The 17,599-nt window shown below is 35.0% G+C and overlaps 1 protein-coding gene across 1 annotated transcript; it reads right to left on the bottom strand.

The window, feature by feature from the left end:
* Positions 1 to 4,160: 4,160 nt before the first annotated feature.
* Positions 4,161 to 14,875, bottom strand: mief2 (mitochondrial elongation factor 2). The gene is made up of 8 exons (XM_061719830.1): positions 14,721 to 14,875; positions 8,788 to 8,946; positions 7,776 to 7,941; positions 7,550 to 7,647; positions 7,055 to 7,231; positions 6,763 to 6,926; positions 5,955 to 6,107; positions 4,161 to 5,806 (listed from the first exon to the last, which is right to left on the bottom strand). The coding sequence occupies exons 2-8, from the start codon at positions 8,923 to 8,925 to the stop codon at positions 5,296 to 5,298; spliced, it is 1,407 nt and encodes a 468-aa protein (XP_061575814.1). The 5' UTR covers positions 8,926 to 8,946; positions 14,721 to 14,875; the 3' UTR covers positions 4,161 to 5,295.
* Positions 14,876 to 17,599: the final 2,724 nt, after the last annotated feature.

The raw sequence follows: 17,599 nt of genomic DNA, 5'->3' as shown, positions 1-17,599 counted from the left end.
TCTTCTTCTGCTGCTGCTCACACACCCAGCTGGGAGGACTGTTGCCCCCTACAGGCCACACCATGCTATTGATTTTGTATTTAAATAAATAAGAAACAAAAAAAAACTTTTGGCTTCCTTATCTTTCAATAAATAAAGACAACAAGCTGCAACAATGCACCTTCCAACAATAATCATGTCTGCCTCATTCTGCTGCACCTTTCACTTTTTAAAAAATTGTATTATTTTATTTTATTTAGAGCTGTCATTACCATGTCTACCTCATCCTGCTGCACCTTTAAGTTTAAAAAAAATTGTATATATGTTATTTTATTTTATTTAGAGCCGTCATTACCATGTCTACCTCATACTGCTGCACCTTTCAGTTTTTAAAAAATTGTATTATTTTATTTTATTTAGAGCCGTCATTACCATGTCTACCTCATACTGCTGCACCTTTCAGTTTTTTTAATTGTATATATGTTATTTTATTTTATTTAGAGCCGTCATTACCATGTCTACCTCATCCTGCTGCACTTTTCAGTTTAAAAAAAATTGTATATATGTTATTTTATTTTATTTAGAGCCGTCATCACCATGTCTACCTCATACTGCTGCACCTTTCAGTTTTTAAAAAATTGTATTATTTTATTTTATTTAGAGCCGTCATTACCATGTCTACCTCATACTGCTGCACCTTTCAGTTTAAAAAAAAAAGTATGTTATTTTATTTAGAGCCGTCATTACCATGTCTACCTCATTCTGCTGCACCTTTCAGTTTAAAAAAAATTGTATATATGTTATTTTATTTTATTTAGAGTCGTCATTACTATGTCTACCTCATACTGCTGCACCTTTCAGTTTAAAAAAAATTGTTTATATGTTATTTTATTTTATTTAGAGCCGTCATTACTATGTCTACCTCATTCTGCTGCACCTTTCAGTTTAAAAAAAAATTATGTTATTTTATTTAGAGCCGTCATTACCATGTCTACCTCATTCTGCTGCACCTTTCAGTTTAAAAAAAAATTGTATATATGTTATTTTATTTTGAGCCGTCATTACCATGTCTACCTCATACTGCTGCACCTTTCAGTTTAAAAATTTTTTAATGTTATTTTATTTAGAGCCGTCATTACCATGTCTACCTCATACTGCTGCACCTTTCAGTTTTTAAAAAATTGTATTATTGTATTTTATTTAGAGCCGTCATTACCATGTCTACCTCATACTGCTGCACCTTTCAGTTTTTTTAATTGTATATATGTTATTTTATTTTATTTAGAGCCGTCATTACCATGTCTACCTCATACTGCTGCACCTTTCAGTTTTTTTAATTGTATATATGTTATTTTATTTTATTTAAAGCCGTCATTACCATGTCTACCTCATCCTGCTGCACTTTTCAGTTTAAAAAAAATTGTATATATGTTATTTTATTTTATTTAGAGCCGTCATCACCATGTCTACCTCATACTGCTGCACCTTTCAGTTTTTAAAATTTTTTATTATTTTATTTTATTTAGAGCCGTCATTACCATGTCTACCTCATACTGCTGCACTTTTCAGTTTAAAAAAAAAAGTATGTTATTTTATTTAGAGCCGTCATTACCATGTCTACCTCATTCTGCTGCACCTTTCAGTTTAAAAAAAATTGTATATATGTTATTTTATTTTATTTAGAGTCGTCATTACTATGTCTACCTCATACTGCTGCACCTTTCAGTTTAAAAAAAATTGTTTATATGTTATTTTATTTTATTTAGAGCCGTCATTACTATGTCTACCTCATTCTGCTGCACCTTTCAGTTTAAAAAAAAATTATGTTATTTTATTTAGAGCCGTCATTACCATGTCTACCTCATTCTGCTGCACCTTTCAGTTTAAAAAAAAATTATGTTATTTTATTTAGAGCCGTCATTACCATGTCTACCTCATTCTGCTGCACCTTTCAGTTTAAAAAAAATTGTATATATGTTATTTTATTTTATTTAGAGTCGTCATTACTATGTCTACCTCATACTGCTGCACCTTTCAGTTTAAAAAAAATTGTTTATATGTTATTTTATTTTATTTAGAGCCGTCATTACTATGTCTACCTCATTCTGCTGCACCTTTCAGTTTAAAAAAAAATTATGTTATTTTATTTAGAGCCGTCATTACCATGTCTACCTCATTCTGCTGCACCTTTCAGTTTAAAAAAAAATTGTATATATGTTATTTTATTTTGAGCCGTCATTACCATGTCTACCTCATACTGCTGCACCTTTCAGTTTAAAAAATTTTTTATGTTATTTTATTTAGAGCCGTCATTACCATGTCTACCTCATACTGCTGCACCTTTCAGTTTTTAAAAAATTGTATTATTTTATTTTATTTAGAGCCGTCATTACCATGTCTACCTCATACTGCTGCACCTTTCAGTTTTTTTAATTGTATATATGTTATTTTATTTTATTTAGAGCCGTCATTACCATGTCTACCTCATACTGCTGCACCTTTCAGTTTTTTTAATTGTATATATGTTATTTTATTTTATTTAAAGCCGTCATTACCATGTCTACCTCATCCTGCTGCACTTTTCAGTTTAAAAAAAATTGTATATATGTTATTTTATTTTATTTAGAGCCGTCATCACCATGTCTACCTCATACTGCTGCACCTTTCAGTTTTTAAAAAATTTTATTATTTTATTTTATTTAGAGCCGTCATTACCATGTCTACCTCATACTGCTGCACTTTTCAGTTTAAAAAAAAAAGTATGTTATTTTATTTAGAGCCGTCATTACCATGTCTACCTCATTCTGCTGCACCTTTCAGTTTAAAAAAAATTGTATATATGTTATTTTATTTTATTTAGAGTCGTCATTACTATGTCTACCTCATACTGCTGCACCTTTCAGTTTAAAAAAAATTGTTTATATGTTATTTTATTTTATTTAGAGCCGTCATTACTATGTCTACCTCATTCTGCTGCACCTTTCAGTTTAAAAAAAAATTATATATATGTTATTTTATTTTGAGCCGTCATTACCATGTCTACCTCATACTGCTGCACCTTTCAGTTTAAAATTTTTTTTATGTTATTTTATTTTATTTAGAGCCGTCATTACCATGTCTACCTCATACTGCTGCACCTTTCAGTTTAAAAAAAATTGTATATGTTATTTTATTTTATTTAGAGCCGTCATTACCATGTCTACCTCATACTGCTGCACCTTTCAGTTTAAAAAAAATTGTATATGTTATTTTATTTTATTTAGAGCCGTCATTACCATGTCTACCTCATACTGCTGCACCTTTCAGTTTAAAAAAAATTGTATGTTATTTTATTTTATTTAGAGCCGTCTTTACCATGTCTACCTCATACTGCTGCACCTTTCAGTTTAAAAAAAATTGTATATATGTTATTTTATTCTATTTAGAGCCATCATTACCATGTCTACCTCACACTGCTGCACCTTTCAGTTTTTAAAAAATTGTATTATTTTATTTTATTTAGAGCCGTCATTACCATGTCTACCTCATACTGCTGCACCTTTCAGTTTTTTTAATTGTATATATGTTATTTTATTTTATTTAGAGCCGTCATTACCATGTCTAAGATAACATACAGAAATTTGCTAAATGGATTGAGAACATTGTAAGACGCTCTAATAATTCTCTAAGATGTTTGATTTCATCACGATTATATATAGAGACATATGAATTGATTTATATAAATTAATCATTTTTAAAAGATATCCACTTATGAAAATCAGAAAAGAAAAGTTCAAGACAGAGGGTCAATGGGTTCATCCTAAAATGTGTAGAAAATGCACAAGGATACTTAAAAAAAAAAGTTTTTGTACAATTATTTAATGAATGTACTGATGGAACAATTGAAAAAAAGAAGTTCCTTTAACCTTTATAAACAACTGGATGAAATTCAAAATGATAAGGCCTCTCTTAACAAGTGACATTTTTTAATTATAATTTCTTAACATTTTTTTCCACGTTGATTTAGGAGATTATTCGAGTGTAGTATGGTGCTTTAGCGTTATTTACACATTTCACTAGAATGTTATTTCAACATTTCAACCAAAATCATATAAATAATATTTAATTTTCAGAATACATCTGCATTTTATTTCTAATTTATTACATTATTATTATTATTATTATTATTATTAAGGATTATTATGCCATGTCCCCCTTTGGTTATTGGAGGTTTGTCAAAAGGTTACACCAGTATACAGTAAACTTACTTATACCTCTTGAGCCTTCTCCACACTTGCTAATAAAATTTTCAATATAGTTTTGCAATGATTTCCAAGTCAGAGTACCAAGGAGAGAAGAGTCAAGGACATACAAATTACACAAATGAAATGAGCCTTGAAATTGATTTCGGTATGAGTGTGGCCAAGAGGACTTTATCCATGTTTATTGGTAACCTGATCTCAATTCTCTTATGAAAAAAACATGCAATGTTACCAGTGGAAACCACGTACCAGCTCCCCAAACTACAAAGTTCACTTTATTACACTACTTTATTACATTACTTGGTAATGTAATAAAGTTGCATCTTAGCAACAAACACAATTGCTTTACTTTGAACTTTATTGGCATTTCTGTTCAATCAAAAATAAAAATAAAATTCTTACACCCATCAAACACTCAACCTGAAATATACTTACAATAGCCAAACTATATTTAAAAACAACTGCATAAATCATGTGGAAAATTGAAGCATGATTGAAGTTTGGTTTACTTGGCAAGATTGGCAACAGACTGAACCAGACCAAAACAAAAACTCAAGGTTTCAACTTTCAGTGTGATAAAATTAACAAGTTAAGAAGGCTTGCTCAGATCAAGTGGTTTATTAGGTACAGCAAATGTGGCTGATTTTTCTGCAGGTCATCACTTTTGTTCTGTACTGTTAGAGCATTTAAAGGATTTTATGGAAAAAAGGCAGTGCACGGACTGTCGGAGGAATAAATAAAAAAAATAGCAAGCACTTCAACCATAAACTGCACTCTTGACGTTAACTAATGAAGTTAAGTGGATGCAGCTACTTCCCATCACTTGCTAACTGTGAAACATACTCTCACAAAATTAAATGCAGTTCCCAAAATGCTTTAAACAATGCTTCAGGATGCACAGATTGTTTAAATAATATTTCCTAGGCACGTCTCTTTCTCTTGCGACTTCTTCAGTTCAATTAGCAGTCTAGTCCTGTAGACATCAATCCATGATGGTCTACCATTTTGTCACTTCAACTTTACCTTTTTATTTGCATCCCAGTGAATATGGAAAGTGCTCTAGATGTGCAAATGGTTATATGAGCAGTATTTCAGGCTCTGACATTGCACAGTAGAGCATAAAACCCATCTGGTCGACCTGGTCTTCTGACAAGCTGCTCAGCAGATTGACAGCTGGTTTGAAATAACTGTGTAATGCCCCTTGCTCTAGGTAGCCAATGAGCTCTGTAATGCACTGCTGGAATCTCACGTCCAGGCTGTTATCGGACCAGTCCCTCTCGCCATCGCTGAGGTGCAGGATTAGATTGGCCAGCGGGGCGGCTTCAAGCGGTCGCAAAGCTGGATTCAATCTGCACACCGCCTTGAGGATTTTAAGTGCGAGTCTGCGGCAGCCGCTGTCGGCCATGTCGAGCTGGGCCAGACGCTGAGTCTCCCAGGGGTAGAGAGACAGGTGCCAGGCGTTCACCCAGGGAGCCGTGAGCTCCGGCTGAGCTGTCAGGATCACATCCCCCTCCATCAGTATGGGCAACATGGAGATGAACAGAGGCTGGTCGCTGCTCTCAGCTCCTTCATTTTCATTTTCTGACCTAAAGCACGACAACAGGAGACATCTCAGGTCATTCATGTACTAAGTAGTCAATATTGTCAGCAGTTTAATGTTGCAAGTTCACTGAAACCCACTGAGGTAGATAAAACAATAACACAGCAAAGCAAGAATAAAGCACAGATACATACCTGACCTCCAGTTTCAGGTCAGTTACTCCAAGTACAGGTCTGACAATTAAGTCTAAAGTGCCGCTGATAGATGGCCAGTTCACAGTTTCCATGACCGCCTTAATGAACATGTTTACAACCGTTTCTGCAGACAGGTAACCCCCCACCAGGTATCTACAAGACACAAGAACAGATAATGCACCAAATCTGTTTCAAGGGATTTTTAAGGATAGTTTCACTTTTGATTCATGTGAAGTTAAAGACCTACCCAAACACAGTAATTTCTAGTGATGCACCGATTGTTCGGTAACCAAAATTGTTCGGCCGAAAATGGCAAAAAAAAACACTTTCGGTGTTCGGTGGAATAAGTGGGAAAAAAAAAAGAACAATTAATAACGGCGTTGTAATATAAGGAAATAGACTGGCCGCTCCCGTACCGCAAACATAAATTGTTGGCCAACCAAAAAGTAACCACATAAGGAACTTTACCTAATATTCACCAGGAGGTGGAACTAAAACAGCATAATGCTGGGAAATTAAAAAATGTTCAGTTTTTTATGTTCAATAATCAAATTTATTTGATTTATGCAATGGCAAAATAAATGAAAAACTGCGAAGAACCATGTTCGGTATTGTTCGGTATTCGGCCAAGTGTTTATTATTATTTCTGGTTTCGGCCACAAATTTTCATTTCGGTGCATCACTAGTAATTTCAAAGATACATTTTCATATTGATATCAATTCCATACAGTGTAAATTAAAAAAAGAAGGTTCAAATATGAAAGTAAGGATTGTGATGCTTCTTGACATTTTTATTATTTTTTTTTACCTGTCCCAGTAGCTCCGTCCTCGCGGAAAATACTCCAGATTGACCCGTCGGACCATCCAGTGCAGAGGGTGTGTGAGCAGCGTCTCCTCTCCAGGGATGAGGCGCCACAGTGAAGACTCCAGTTGTAGAGGAACCAGCAGACATGCATGGTCTGCACTGACCACCTAAACCCACAAACGCACAGAAACCCTGGTGGGACTCATGTTAACATCCTGCCATAGAACAAGAGGTTCATACTATGGTAAACCCTAGTATCGACCAAAAACAAAAATACTATTTTTTGAATGTGTACCTGCAAATCATCAAGTAGAGAACCTCCAAGGCTCATCTCTCCCAAAGGCATGTCCGGGTGACGGCTGTGAAGAAAGCCCTGGATCTCGGTGCAAATGTCCAGCGCCACAGACTGAGCTCTCTGGACCTCATGTGGAGCAAGTAGCGCCCTCGTGTGATAGTACTGCTGTAAGCGCTCCTAAACAGTTTCAATGGTTTAAATACAAGATTATTCTTAATATTGTCTACATTAGTCTGATACAGTTTGTCAACAATGTAAAACATGTGGAGCATGCAAAGTCTTGAGATAATAAGTCATTGTTCTGGTAGATGAGTGTATTTTGACCCAACAATTTCTTAGTTATGTGTATCCCCTTAAGCTTGACAGAATCCAACACATATTTCACATGAATACATAATGATACTTCTGCTCAACAGTGAGGAAAGGTCTTACAGGGCTGCTGTTAAGACTGAAAAGATTTCTGCAGGTGTTCAAAGGTGAAGTATCTGAGTGTACCTGCAAACTGAGCACGCACAGCTGGATCCTCTTGGGCTTGGACTGAGATTTAGGCTGCACTTCAGGAACAGGGATTTCAGGGTTTTGGCAGAGATCACCTGATGTAGGAAAAGAATTGAAAAAAAAAGACCATCATTTAAAACTTGTAGGACAAAATAAGAAAAGGAATAGGTGGAGCATAGAATGTTTGTTTGTGCCGTGTCAATTGCTCAAATGTTGACCATACCTTTCTGCTGTTTGTTTGCCTTGGCAACATGCTTCATCACAACCCCCTCTATTTCTTTCCTGAGAAGTGTTGGGGAAGCAGAGACTAAACTCAACTCCTCCCAGCTCTCAGCCATCTTCTGCTCCACCTTTTCATCTTCAGCTGCCCGGCCTGCACGCTCTATCAGCTAAACACATACACAAATGGTCACGGGCATGAAGTCATGCAATACTGCACAAATATGAACATTAAATGTAAAAACACATAAGGAAAACAGATACAGACAGCAGCAGAGACCACCACCCAGAAGAGTTCTTGTGTGTTCTTGGTCCACCACATTTTTAATTTTTTCTTTTTATTTCACAATAATTTTCACAATTCACATTTTCACATGCATGATTTCTATTATACCCACATTCCTACCCTCCCCATAATTACCCTAGGGGAAAAAAAAAAAAAAAACATACATTAAGGGAGAACAAAATTAAATAAATATTTAAAAAAAATAAATAAAAAAAAAAATAAATAAAAAAAAATATATATATAATGGCAGCAACAGCGATATCAAACTATATATATATATATATATATATCCATATATACATACAAACATACATACCTATAAGGCACAAGTTCGAAAAAAAAAATAAAGATACTCATTGGTCCCCTTTGGAAAAATTATCCAGTTTTGATAGTAATGGGAACCAAAATTCTTGAAAAATATGAGCACGATTGTATTTTTCTAAAGTTAATTTTTCCAATGGTAAAAAAAAAACTTGAAAGTTGGAGGGGAATCATCTTTCCAAAGTAAAAGTATGCATTTCTTAGCGAAGTATGTGATCATAATTAATATCCTGCTTTTTTTCCGGTCACATTTGTAATTTTAACATTTTGTTTACACCATAGTAGATACCTATTCCATTTCACAGCCATGAATCAGTTAGAAATACATTTTCATATATCCACTACCGAAAGCCTGGGAATGATGTACTGGTGTAGTCCTATCAACCTAAAACAAAAAAAAAACACTCACCCGTTTCACTGCCAATGTAGCAATGCCGAGCAGGGCAGCTCCCCCAACTCCTAGAACCAGCCGGGCATTCGACAGCAGGAAGTCAATCACCATGGCGATGCCATCTTCTCCTCTTCTCCGACTGCTCTGGAAGTTCATTTCTTCCTTTATGTGGTTAGCCTTTGGACGAAGGAAATGCACACATGCCAAAAAATACAAAGAAAATCGAGACATGGCAGTCAACATGTGGAACATGAATGTAAAACCTCTCTGCTACCAACAAAGCTAAAAACTAAAACAAGGCCAACACTTGCGACTAAAAACCTGCTCTATTGCAGCTTGAGTAGGAATGATGAGGAAAAACACAGAGGAACTCCACCTGATTTTTACAAAAGTCTTTTAGTGCACTCTGAAAATACTGAAACCTCTAGCTGAATGTTTCCCAAACTGTATCTCAAGGAAAGATGATATGCATCTACACTTTTACATGAGGGTTTTCAAGTCAATAATCCATAAAATGAACTTGCTTGGGTTAGATCACACAAAATGTAGTCAAATTAAAAACGAGAATACACTGGACAGGGTGATATTTGGATATGCGAAGACGTGACTGGTCCAAGAAAGGCCAGGAGAAAATTAACACACAAAGAGGCAGAATTAATTGTTCGGCAATGTGACATTACATAATCTGAACTTTTCCTAGCTTTAAGAATAATCAGATAGCAAACATTCAGAACGTCTATGAGAACATTTGGACCAACATGTCAGACAGCAATGACCACTGAAGCTGATCTGGAGAATCAGTGTTCCAACGCCTCATTGGTTGATTACCAGACTGTATGTTGTTGAATGTTGATGGAAGAAAATCAAAAACAACCAAAACCAAAGGTGATTGTATACACAAACGTATAATGATTTGTAGCCACATATACACAGCTGAATATTGGGTGTACTATAGTATAGACCAGGGGTCGGCAACCCAAAATGTTAAAAGAGCCATATTGGACCAAAAACACAAAAAACGAATATGTCTGGAGCCGCAAAAAATGAAAAGTCTTGTATAAGCCTTAGAATGAAGGCAACACGTTGCATGTTTCTATATTAGTTATAACTGGGGAAAGATTTTTTTCGAGAACATTTCGAGAAAAAAGACGAAATGTTGAGAAAAAAGTCGAAATGTTGAGAAAAAAGTCGAAATGTTGAGAAAAAAGTCGAGGAAATAGTCAAAATTTCGTGAGAAAAGTCGAAATGTTGAGAAAAAAGTCAAAATTTCGAGAAAAAAGTTGAAATGTTGAGATTAAAAAGGAAAGGAAAAAGGAAGAAAAAAAGAAGAAAAAAGAAAAAAAGAAGAAAATAAAGAGAAAAAAAAGAAAACAGAGGAAAAAAAAGAAGAAAAAAAGAAAAAAAGGTCAACATTTTTGGAAAAAGCTCCAGGAGCCACTAGGGCGGCGCTAAAGAGCGGGTTGCCGACCCCTGGTATAGACTGTAAAGAAATATACTGCTTATACATGCTTAGAACTAGACCAGCATGTTCAGGTAAAGCTGCCATTCTCAATAGCTCTGTATGCACAGAAAAACAATGCGAGTTGAAAAATAAGTTCATATACTAGACTGCTACAGCCAAAAAACACTGGAGGCTGCAAGAAGCAATGACTTATGAGGTATTTTCTCAATGTGGAGTTACCTGAATGGAAAGTTAAGTCATGGTGGCCGTGATTCTGTTGGACTGATGACTACTCTTTTACCTTTTCATGGATTAAATATAATGTATAATAAAACATTTTAATTGTAATTGATATTTTGGCTTCCAATGATTACAAAATAAACATGATCAAAACAGTTAATGTGACATATTCTGTCCTGTGTTCTGAATGACACATGCACTTCAATTGCAGACTCCACTTAGCCAAAGATGAGTAATTTCCAAGTCATACCGGTCACAGTGAATTTCCTGGCCCAAAACATTTAAACTTCTTCCAGCATTTGGTCTGTTGGGCTGAATCATTTCTATTTAGTCCACAATTTAAGTGTAGAGTGGAAATTTCAAGATTTTTAAAAGTTTGATACATGAAACATATTTAAAAAGTCAGTGTAAGAAATCATTTAAAAATAATTGTGATTTCAATGGTGACCAAAATAAATTGCAATTATTTTATATCATGTGAAGTAGAAGATAGTGAAGTCGTTTTTTCTTCTTTTTACTTTCTTTAACTGTGAACTCCGTGGGTTTTGGGTGATCCTCATACCTTTGTAATCTGTGGAGTCTTAGCTTATAAATGAAAACAAGTTTGTTTTTGTAGCACTATCAGCTATTTATCTGTTCTGGTTTTCTGGGGCACATCACATACTAGTCCTTCTAACATGTGTTCACTAAATGTTCTTAACAATGTTGACGTCAACACCCTCATGAGGCTAGGCACTTTCTTCTGGCTATACAAGTAAGTGTTCACGTGTTGTGGAGGTGTGGTTTTTGACAAAGATCATAAGGCTGAACATTTTGGTTACATACTTTCAAAATGTATTGAGTCATGGCAAATTTCCAGGTATTATGTACTCCACCTTTAAGAATGTACAATGCAAAAGACAGAAGTTGCTCAGTGTAAATGAGATTGAGACTTGTGACATTTTCCCACGAGATATCAAAGTCTGTTGATAAAACAGCTTTTTGACCTGTAATTAATGACTAAAGACAATATATCGCATTTCTGAGCTCATGTTTATCTGTAAAAACATTAGGACTTAGGGCTGGGCGATATATCGAGATTTTAATATATATCGATATATTTTCAAACACGATATGGTACGAGACAATATTGTTTATATCGATTTAAAGACAAAAAAAAGGTTGGTTTTTTTTTACATTTTTTTTTTAATGATTTTGATATAGCTTATTTTGTGACAAATTGACTTGAATGTTTTATTTGAGATTTCCACAAATGTTTTGTTATTTGCACAACTGTCAACCTCAGTAGAAAAGTCTGCCTGTTACTGTCTACATTGTATTAATTGCACAGTGTATTTTAATTTAATTGTTATGCAGGAAAGGGACATTTGTTTTATTTTATTCAAGAAGCATTTTTATTCTATATATGCAGGCAATGATATTGTGCAGACCTCTGTTAACAAAGGTACCTGTGTGACATTTGGCACGAGGCATTGTATTAAAACTGACTGTTTTTTTAAGGGTTTGCCTCAGAAAAAAATGAAGCTAACAGAGATGCTATGCTATAATGCTTTGGGGGAAACCCCAATTAAGGCACAGAAAAAATATCGAGATATATATCGAGTATCGCCATTTAGCTAGAAAATATCGAGATATGACTTTTGGTCCATATTGCCCAGCCCTAGACTGCGTTATAAAAGATATTAAGAGTGCACAAAACTGAACATGTGCCCCATCTTATTTAGCTTGAGACCCAAAAATAGCCACACGACTAAGTCCACCAGCTCTGTGTCCTCTCTCCCTGCCAGAGGTACGGGACATGGTCTATTTACAGACCCAATACATACCTGCCTGTGCCACGCTAGCTCAGTCAAACTAAAAACAACCTTCTTTGTCAAGTTACAGCACATACAATGAGGCACTTTGGACATAACAGCAAAGTTCACATATCTGTTTCATGTTGGTTACACTGCTATCAGGGGGCAAAGTTAACGACTTCTGATGTTGATAGACATAACTAAACAATTGCTGACCAACTAAGAAATGTAATCTAGATAACTGAAAAACATACAGGTCGGTCAGTCAGTCAGTCAGTCAATAGTACTACTGACCCATTATGTGATTGTTTTCTCCAACCACAACAGTCTCAGGATTGTATCACTTGTAAAATGATATCCTAGTAAGCTGTAGCTCTAAGCAGAGTTATGGCATTTTTTTACATGAAATGATGCATCCTACAAATAGAATGCTTTATTTTTACTGTTGTTTTAAGTGTATTGTAAAAGAATGCATTGGCCAGCTATAATATATAAAATATGGGTGTAGAATATAACACGTGTATTTCCTACGAGGGCTCTTATAAATTATTATTACTATTATTTAACTTAATTTGAAATGTTGTGGCATTCCATCCTCCCTGCAGGACCATAACCAAATGAAATTTCAAATTGTTCAAATGCTCTTGTGACAAAAATAAAATAAAGACAGGGTGTTTTGAAGACATGTGTAAAAACTCACATTATTTTACGCAAAACCACACTGAAAAAGGGGGGTTTCACACAACTCTGTCACTTTGCTTGGAGCCACCTGGGTCTTAACTATGCCATTTAACATGCAGTTCAGAATACAGACTTCCTATATCACAGACTCATATCTATAGATAACAAAACCTCCCCATCCTAAATTCAACTCAGTTTTCCTGGATGCTGTACCTCGCAATTGGGCAGCACAAAGCTGTAACATTATTTTCAAAAAGGAGGTCGTCCTTGCTGAAGAGGGAAGAGAAGATGTCCTAAAACTGAGCTGCCCTACTGTACATCTATGATATCTTGACTGAAGCTTATCATCACAAACATTTCATCAAAGCTTCAGGAACATAAGTTGGAATAAGTTGGAGAGGGATTTGAAATCAAGTAGAACCTTAACCTTATTTAAAAAAACATTGAAAAGAAGGATGATTTCTCTATACCAAAGTAATGAATGGCAATGCTTACTATGTTGATTTAGGTATTCATTTAATTGGTGATTTGATTTGATTATTCAAGGATGAAGGAAACATGTAGGACCTTTTTTTGTTTTTCTTTCTTATTTCTCGAGGAATCTTTGTTATCCCCATGGAGGCAATTTGTTTTACTGGCAGTCTTATCTCTTACTTCATTACTTTAAATAATCCTTTTGAGGGTAGGCAATGAATAAGCTTTGCTTCAGCCTACACCTTTTTCGGGCTGGATGTTATTTATATATTGGAAACTTTTTTGTTTTCTTTGAACAGAGTATTCGTTTCCTTGTTGTCATTTTTATTTTATTTTTAATTTTGTAAAAGCTATTTTGATGTTTGTCTTATTTTTATTCTTTTTTTGTGATGTCATGGCCGAAATAAATTAAACTAAACTAAACATAACCTCCTTTACAAAATAAAATAACGCCGTAAATAGTATATAGGCCTGCTCAAACTGTCAGCTCCTTCAAATCGGGCCTAAAAACATTACTGTTTACTGAAGTGTATTCTTAAATTAAATACTTACCTGCTGTACTCTACTGCCCTTAGTTTTCAGCAACTTGTGCTTTTTATTATTTTACTTCTTTTCTTATCATCTTATTCATAATTTTATTCAATTTTATTTGTTATTTACTGTCCAATTATGTCTTGCCGCTTTTAATGTCAATGTAAAGCACTTTGAATTACCTTGTGTTGAATTGTGCTATATAAATAAACTTGCCTATCAACTATAGTCACAAGATGATAATCACAGCTACTGTTTTATTGATTAAAGGTCGAAGCACTCAGGCAAATATCCCAGGAACAGCGTCAATCATCATGTTTTTGCTGATCTGACTGGTTAAAGGTTGCTTATGAAAGCAATAAGTACATAAGTACAAACATCAAATAATTCACCCAACTGCTCAGAAAATTTCGCACCAACAACATGATATGTAGCTTAAGGCTGATTTTTGGTCCCGCGTTACACCAACTCGCACCGTACGCTGCGCGTCGCCGCGTACCCTACGCCGTAACCCTACGCCGTAGGCTCTGCGTCGATTTACAGGCTTTATTGGTAGTATGAACAATAACAAGACTGCTTTATTTTATAACATGAGAGTTGACCAATCAAATATGTATGTATTATTGCTTCTGTTGTTATTATTATTGTCATTCTTGTTGCTGCCAGTAATAAGACACTGCCATAATAAAAAACCTCCTGGTTAAACATATTTAACCAGTATTGTGACAGCTGCTGCTGCTAGCAGCTCCAGCCCGGGGTCAGGCTGTCTCTGCCGGTAACACACTCACCACACGGTGCAGAGCGCTGGACAACCACCCGCTCCCAGACCATTAGCACCAGGGAAATTAATATCCAGAGGACATTTTGAACAACAAAGAAATGTTTTCTTCCGTTCAGTCTCAGTCCCAGCTAGCGGACGGCTGTTGTCCTTTGCCTGTTTAAAACAGGTCGACATTAATGGTCGAAAATCAGCAGCGCCCCCTGGCGGTGGACCAATATGTCAATAAGCAAGGCAAGTTTATTTACCGGTATATAGCACAATTCAACACAAGGTAATTCAAAGTGCTTACACCAACATTAAAAGCGGCAAGACATAATTAGACAGTAAATAACAAATAAAATGAAATAAAATTATGAGAAAAGAAGGTAAAATAATAAAAAGCACAAGTTGCTGAAAACTAAGGGCAATAGAGTACAGCAGGTAAGTATTTAATTTAAGAGTACGCTTAAATACCAAATAATTGAAATAAAATTATAAGAAAAGTGGTTAAATAATAAAAAGCACAAGTTGTTAAAAATAAGGGCAGTAAAGTACAGCAGGTAAGTATTTAATTTAGGAGTACGCTTCAGTAAACAGTAATGTTTTTAGGCCTGATTTAAAGGAGCTGACAGTTGGAGCAGACCTCAGGTCTACAGGAAGTTTGTTCCACCGGTGAGGAGCAGAATAACTGAACGCTGCCTCACCTTGCTTGGTTCTGGTTCTTGGGAACCACAACAAACCAGATCCAGATGAACCTCAGGGGTCTGGGAGCTTCATAGGAACTAACAGATCCAGCATGTATTTTGGTCCAAGACCATTCAGGTCTTTGTAGACCAGCAGTAAGGTTTTAAACTCTTGAAGATTTTAAACAGTTGATATTTATTTTTAATTTTTTTCTCAACAGAGCGGTCCTCTTTTGTTATGAATCTTTATTTCGGCTTGTACAGAACAAGATGAAAAGGAAGAAAAAAAAACAAACATTTCTTTTGCCGAAAAGGTGTAGTCTGAAGCCGTAGCTTATAGTGCCTACCCTTTTTTCTTATGATCAGCAAAAATATGAGACATTAGCTTTTACTCAGTGAAAACAAACAATACATAAAGAAGAAAAAAATAAATGAGACAAAATATAAAATTGACATTTCACATCCTAGAATGTTTTTGATAGTATACTTTATAATTATTATAATTATAATTATAGTGTTTTATATTTATTTACAATATTATCTTTAAACAATTTCTTAAACTTGACGATAGAGCGACACATTTTTAGGTTGTTATTACAATTATTCCAAATTTCTCTAGCCTTAACTGATGTACAAATCTCTTTTTAATATTAGTTCTTGCTGCCATCTCAAACATGAGTTTCCCCTTCAGGTCATAGCGGGTTTCTTTTATCTGGAACAGGTCCTGAATGCAGTTTGGAAGCAGTTTCTGCTGGGCTTTAAAGGCAAATAAAACAGTTTTCTGCTCTACTATATGTCTCTCTTGTGTCAAAGTGTAAGAAACATAATTATTCATATTGTTATGCAATGATGTATCTCAAATAAACTTGAACTTGAACTTGAACTCTGTCTTTTGACTAACTGGAAGCCAGTGTAGTGATATCATGACCGGTGTAATGTGGTCCAGTTTCCTGGTGTTTGTAAGGACTATGGGGCAGCGTTCCGGATAGATTTCTTGTTAAGGCCTGTAAAGATGCCATTGCAATAATCCAACCTACTGAAAATTAATGCATTAATAAGTTTTTCCATGTCTTGTTTAGACAGAATCCCCTTAATTCTAGCAATGTTTTTTAGGTGGTAATAGGCAGATTTAGTGATAAACTTTAGATGGCTGTTGAAGTTCAGGTCTGAGTTAATAATAACACCAAGACTTCTGGCTTGATTTGTAGCTGTCAATGACATGGAGCCAAGGTGCGAGCTGATCTTTTCCCTTTCAATTTTAGGGCCAAAAATTATCACCTCTGATAAGTACTATAAATAAGTATAGTAAATAAGTACTTGGGAATCTGAGAGCGATCCCTTTCTTTTCCAAGAAAAGGCCCAAGTCAGTTTTAACAGCAACAAAGTATACCAATTTATATGTTTGCTATCAGAAAACTGAATTTAGAGTCTGAGATAAATAAATTATTTGAATTCACTATCCATTTTCTAAATCAGTACATACAATTCCTAAACACATGAAATGTAGGTACGTTACAGTTTGTAACACTGATGCAGTAATGAGCATCACAAAGATCGTCCCCTATTATCTGACCTGTGATCTGACTTTGCTCACCACCTTTAACACCCAGTGCAACATAAAGAATGAAAGAAAGAAGGAAACTTAATTTTCAAATAGTAATTTGTTTTCCATCAATCCATTTTCTATACCCACTTTATCTTTTGTATCCTTTATTCTTGTAGTTTCCCAAACAATTTACCATGATTAATTCTACCAAATGCCTTAGATGCATCCAGGAAGCCCATAAATATTGTAGTATTACATCTTTTGTACTGAGTAAGAACTTCCCTAAGTCCACCTATACACAAATCTGTGCTGTTTGTTTTCAAAACCATATTGATTATCTGTAGTTTCCATATATTCTTGAAGCCTATCCAAAAAATATTTGTTCAAATACCTTGGTGAGTACACTAGCCAAAGCAAGTGGGCTATAATTTTCCATACTTGATGTTTTTCCAGATTTATCCTTGTGAATGGGTAGCAACAGGACGAATAACATTGAATCAGGTAATTTGTCACGTAATAAAAACCCAGAAAAATACATAGCAGGCAACACTGGCAGTCTCTGGTTAGCACAGATGCTCAGCTGTTATAACATCAATACAACGTATCCTGTTCACTTTCAGATTCTCAATTGTACCGCTCACCTCATTGGATCTAACAACCACATCAAACATTATTAAA

The sequence above is a fragment of the Cololabis saira genome, chromosome 1 (genome assembly GCF_033807715.1).
Source record: "Cololabis saira isolate AMF1-May2022 chromosome 1, fColSai1.1, whole genome shotgun sequence".
In the NCBI taxonomy this organism is placed as follows: Eukaryota; Metazoa; Chordata; class Actinopteri; order Beloniformes; family Belonidae; genus Cololabis; species Cololabis saira.
Note: the sequence above shows the minus strand (reverse complement) of the source record. Positions and strands in the feature narration are given on the sequence as shown.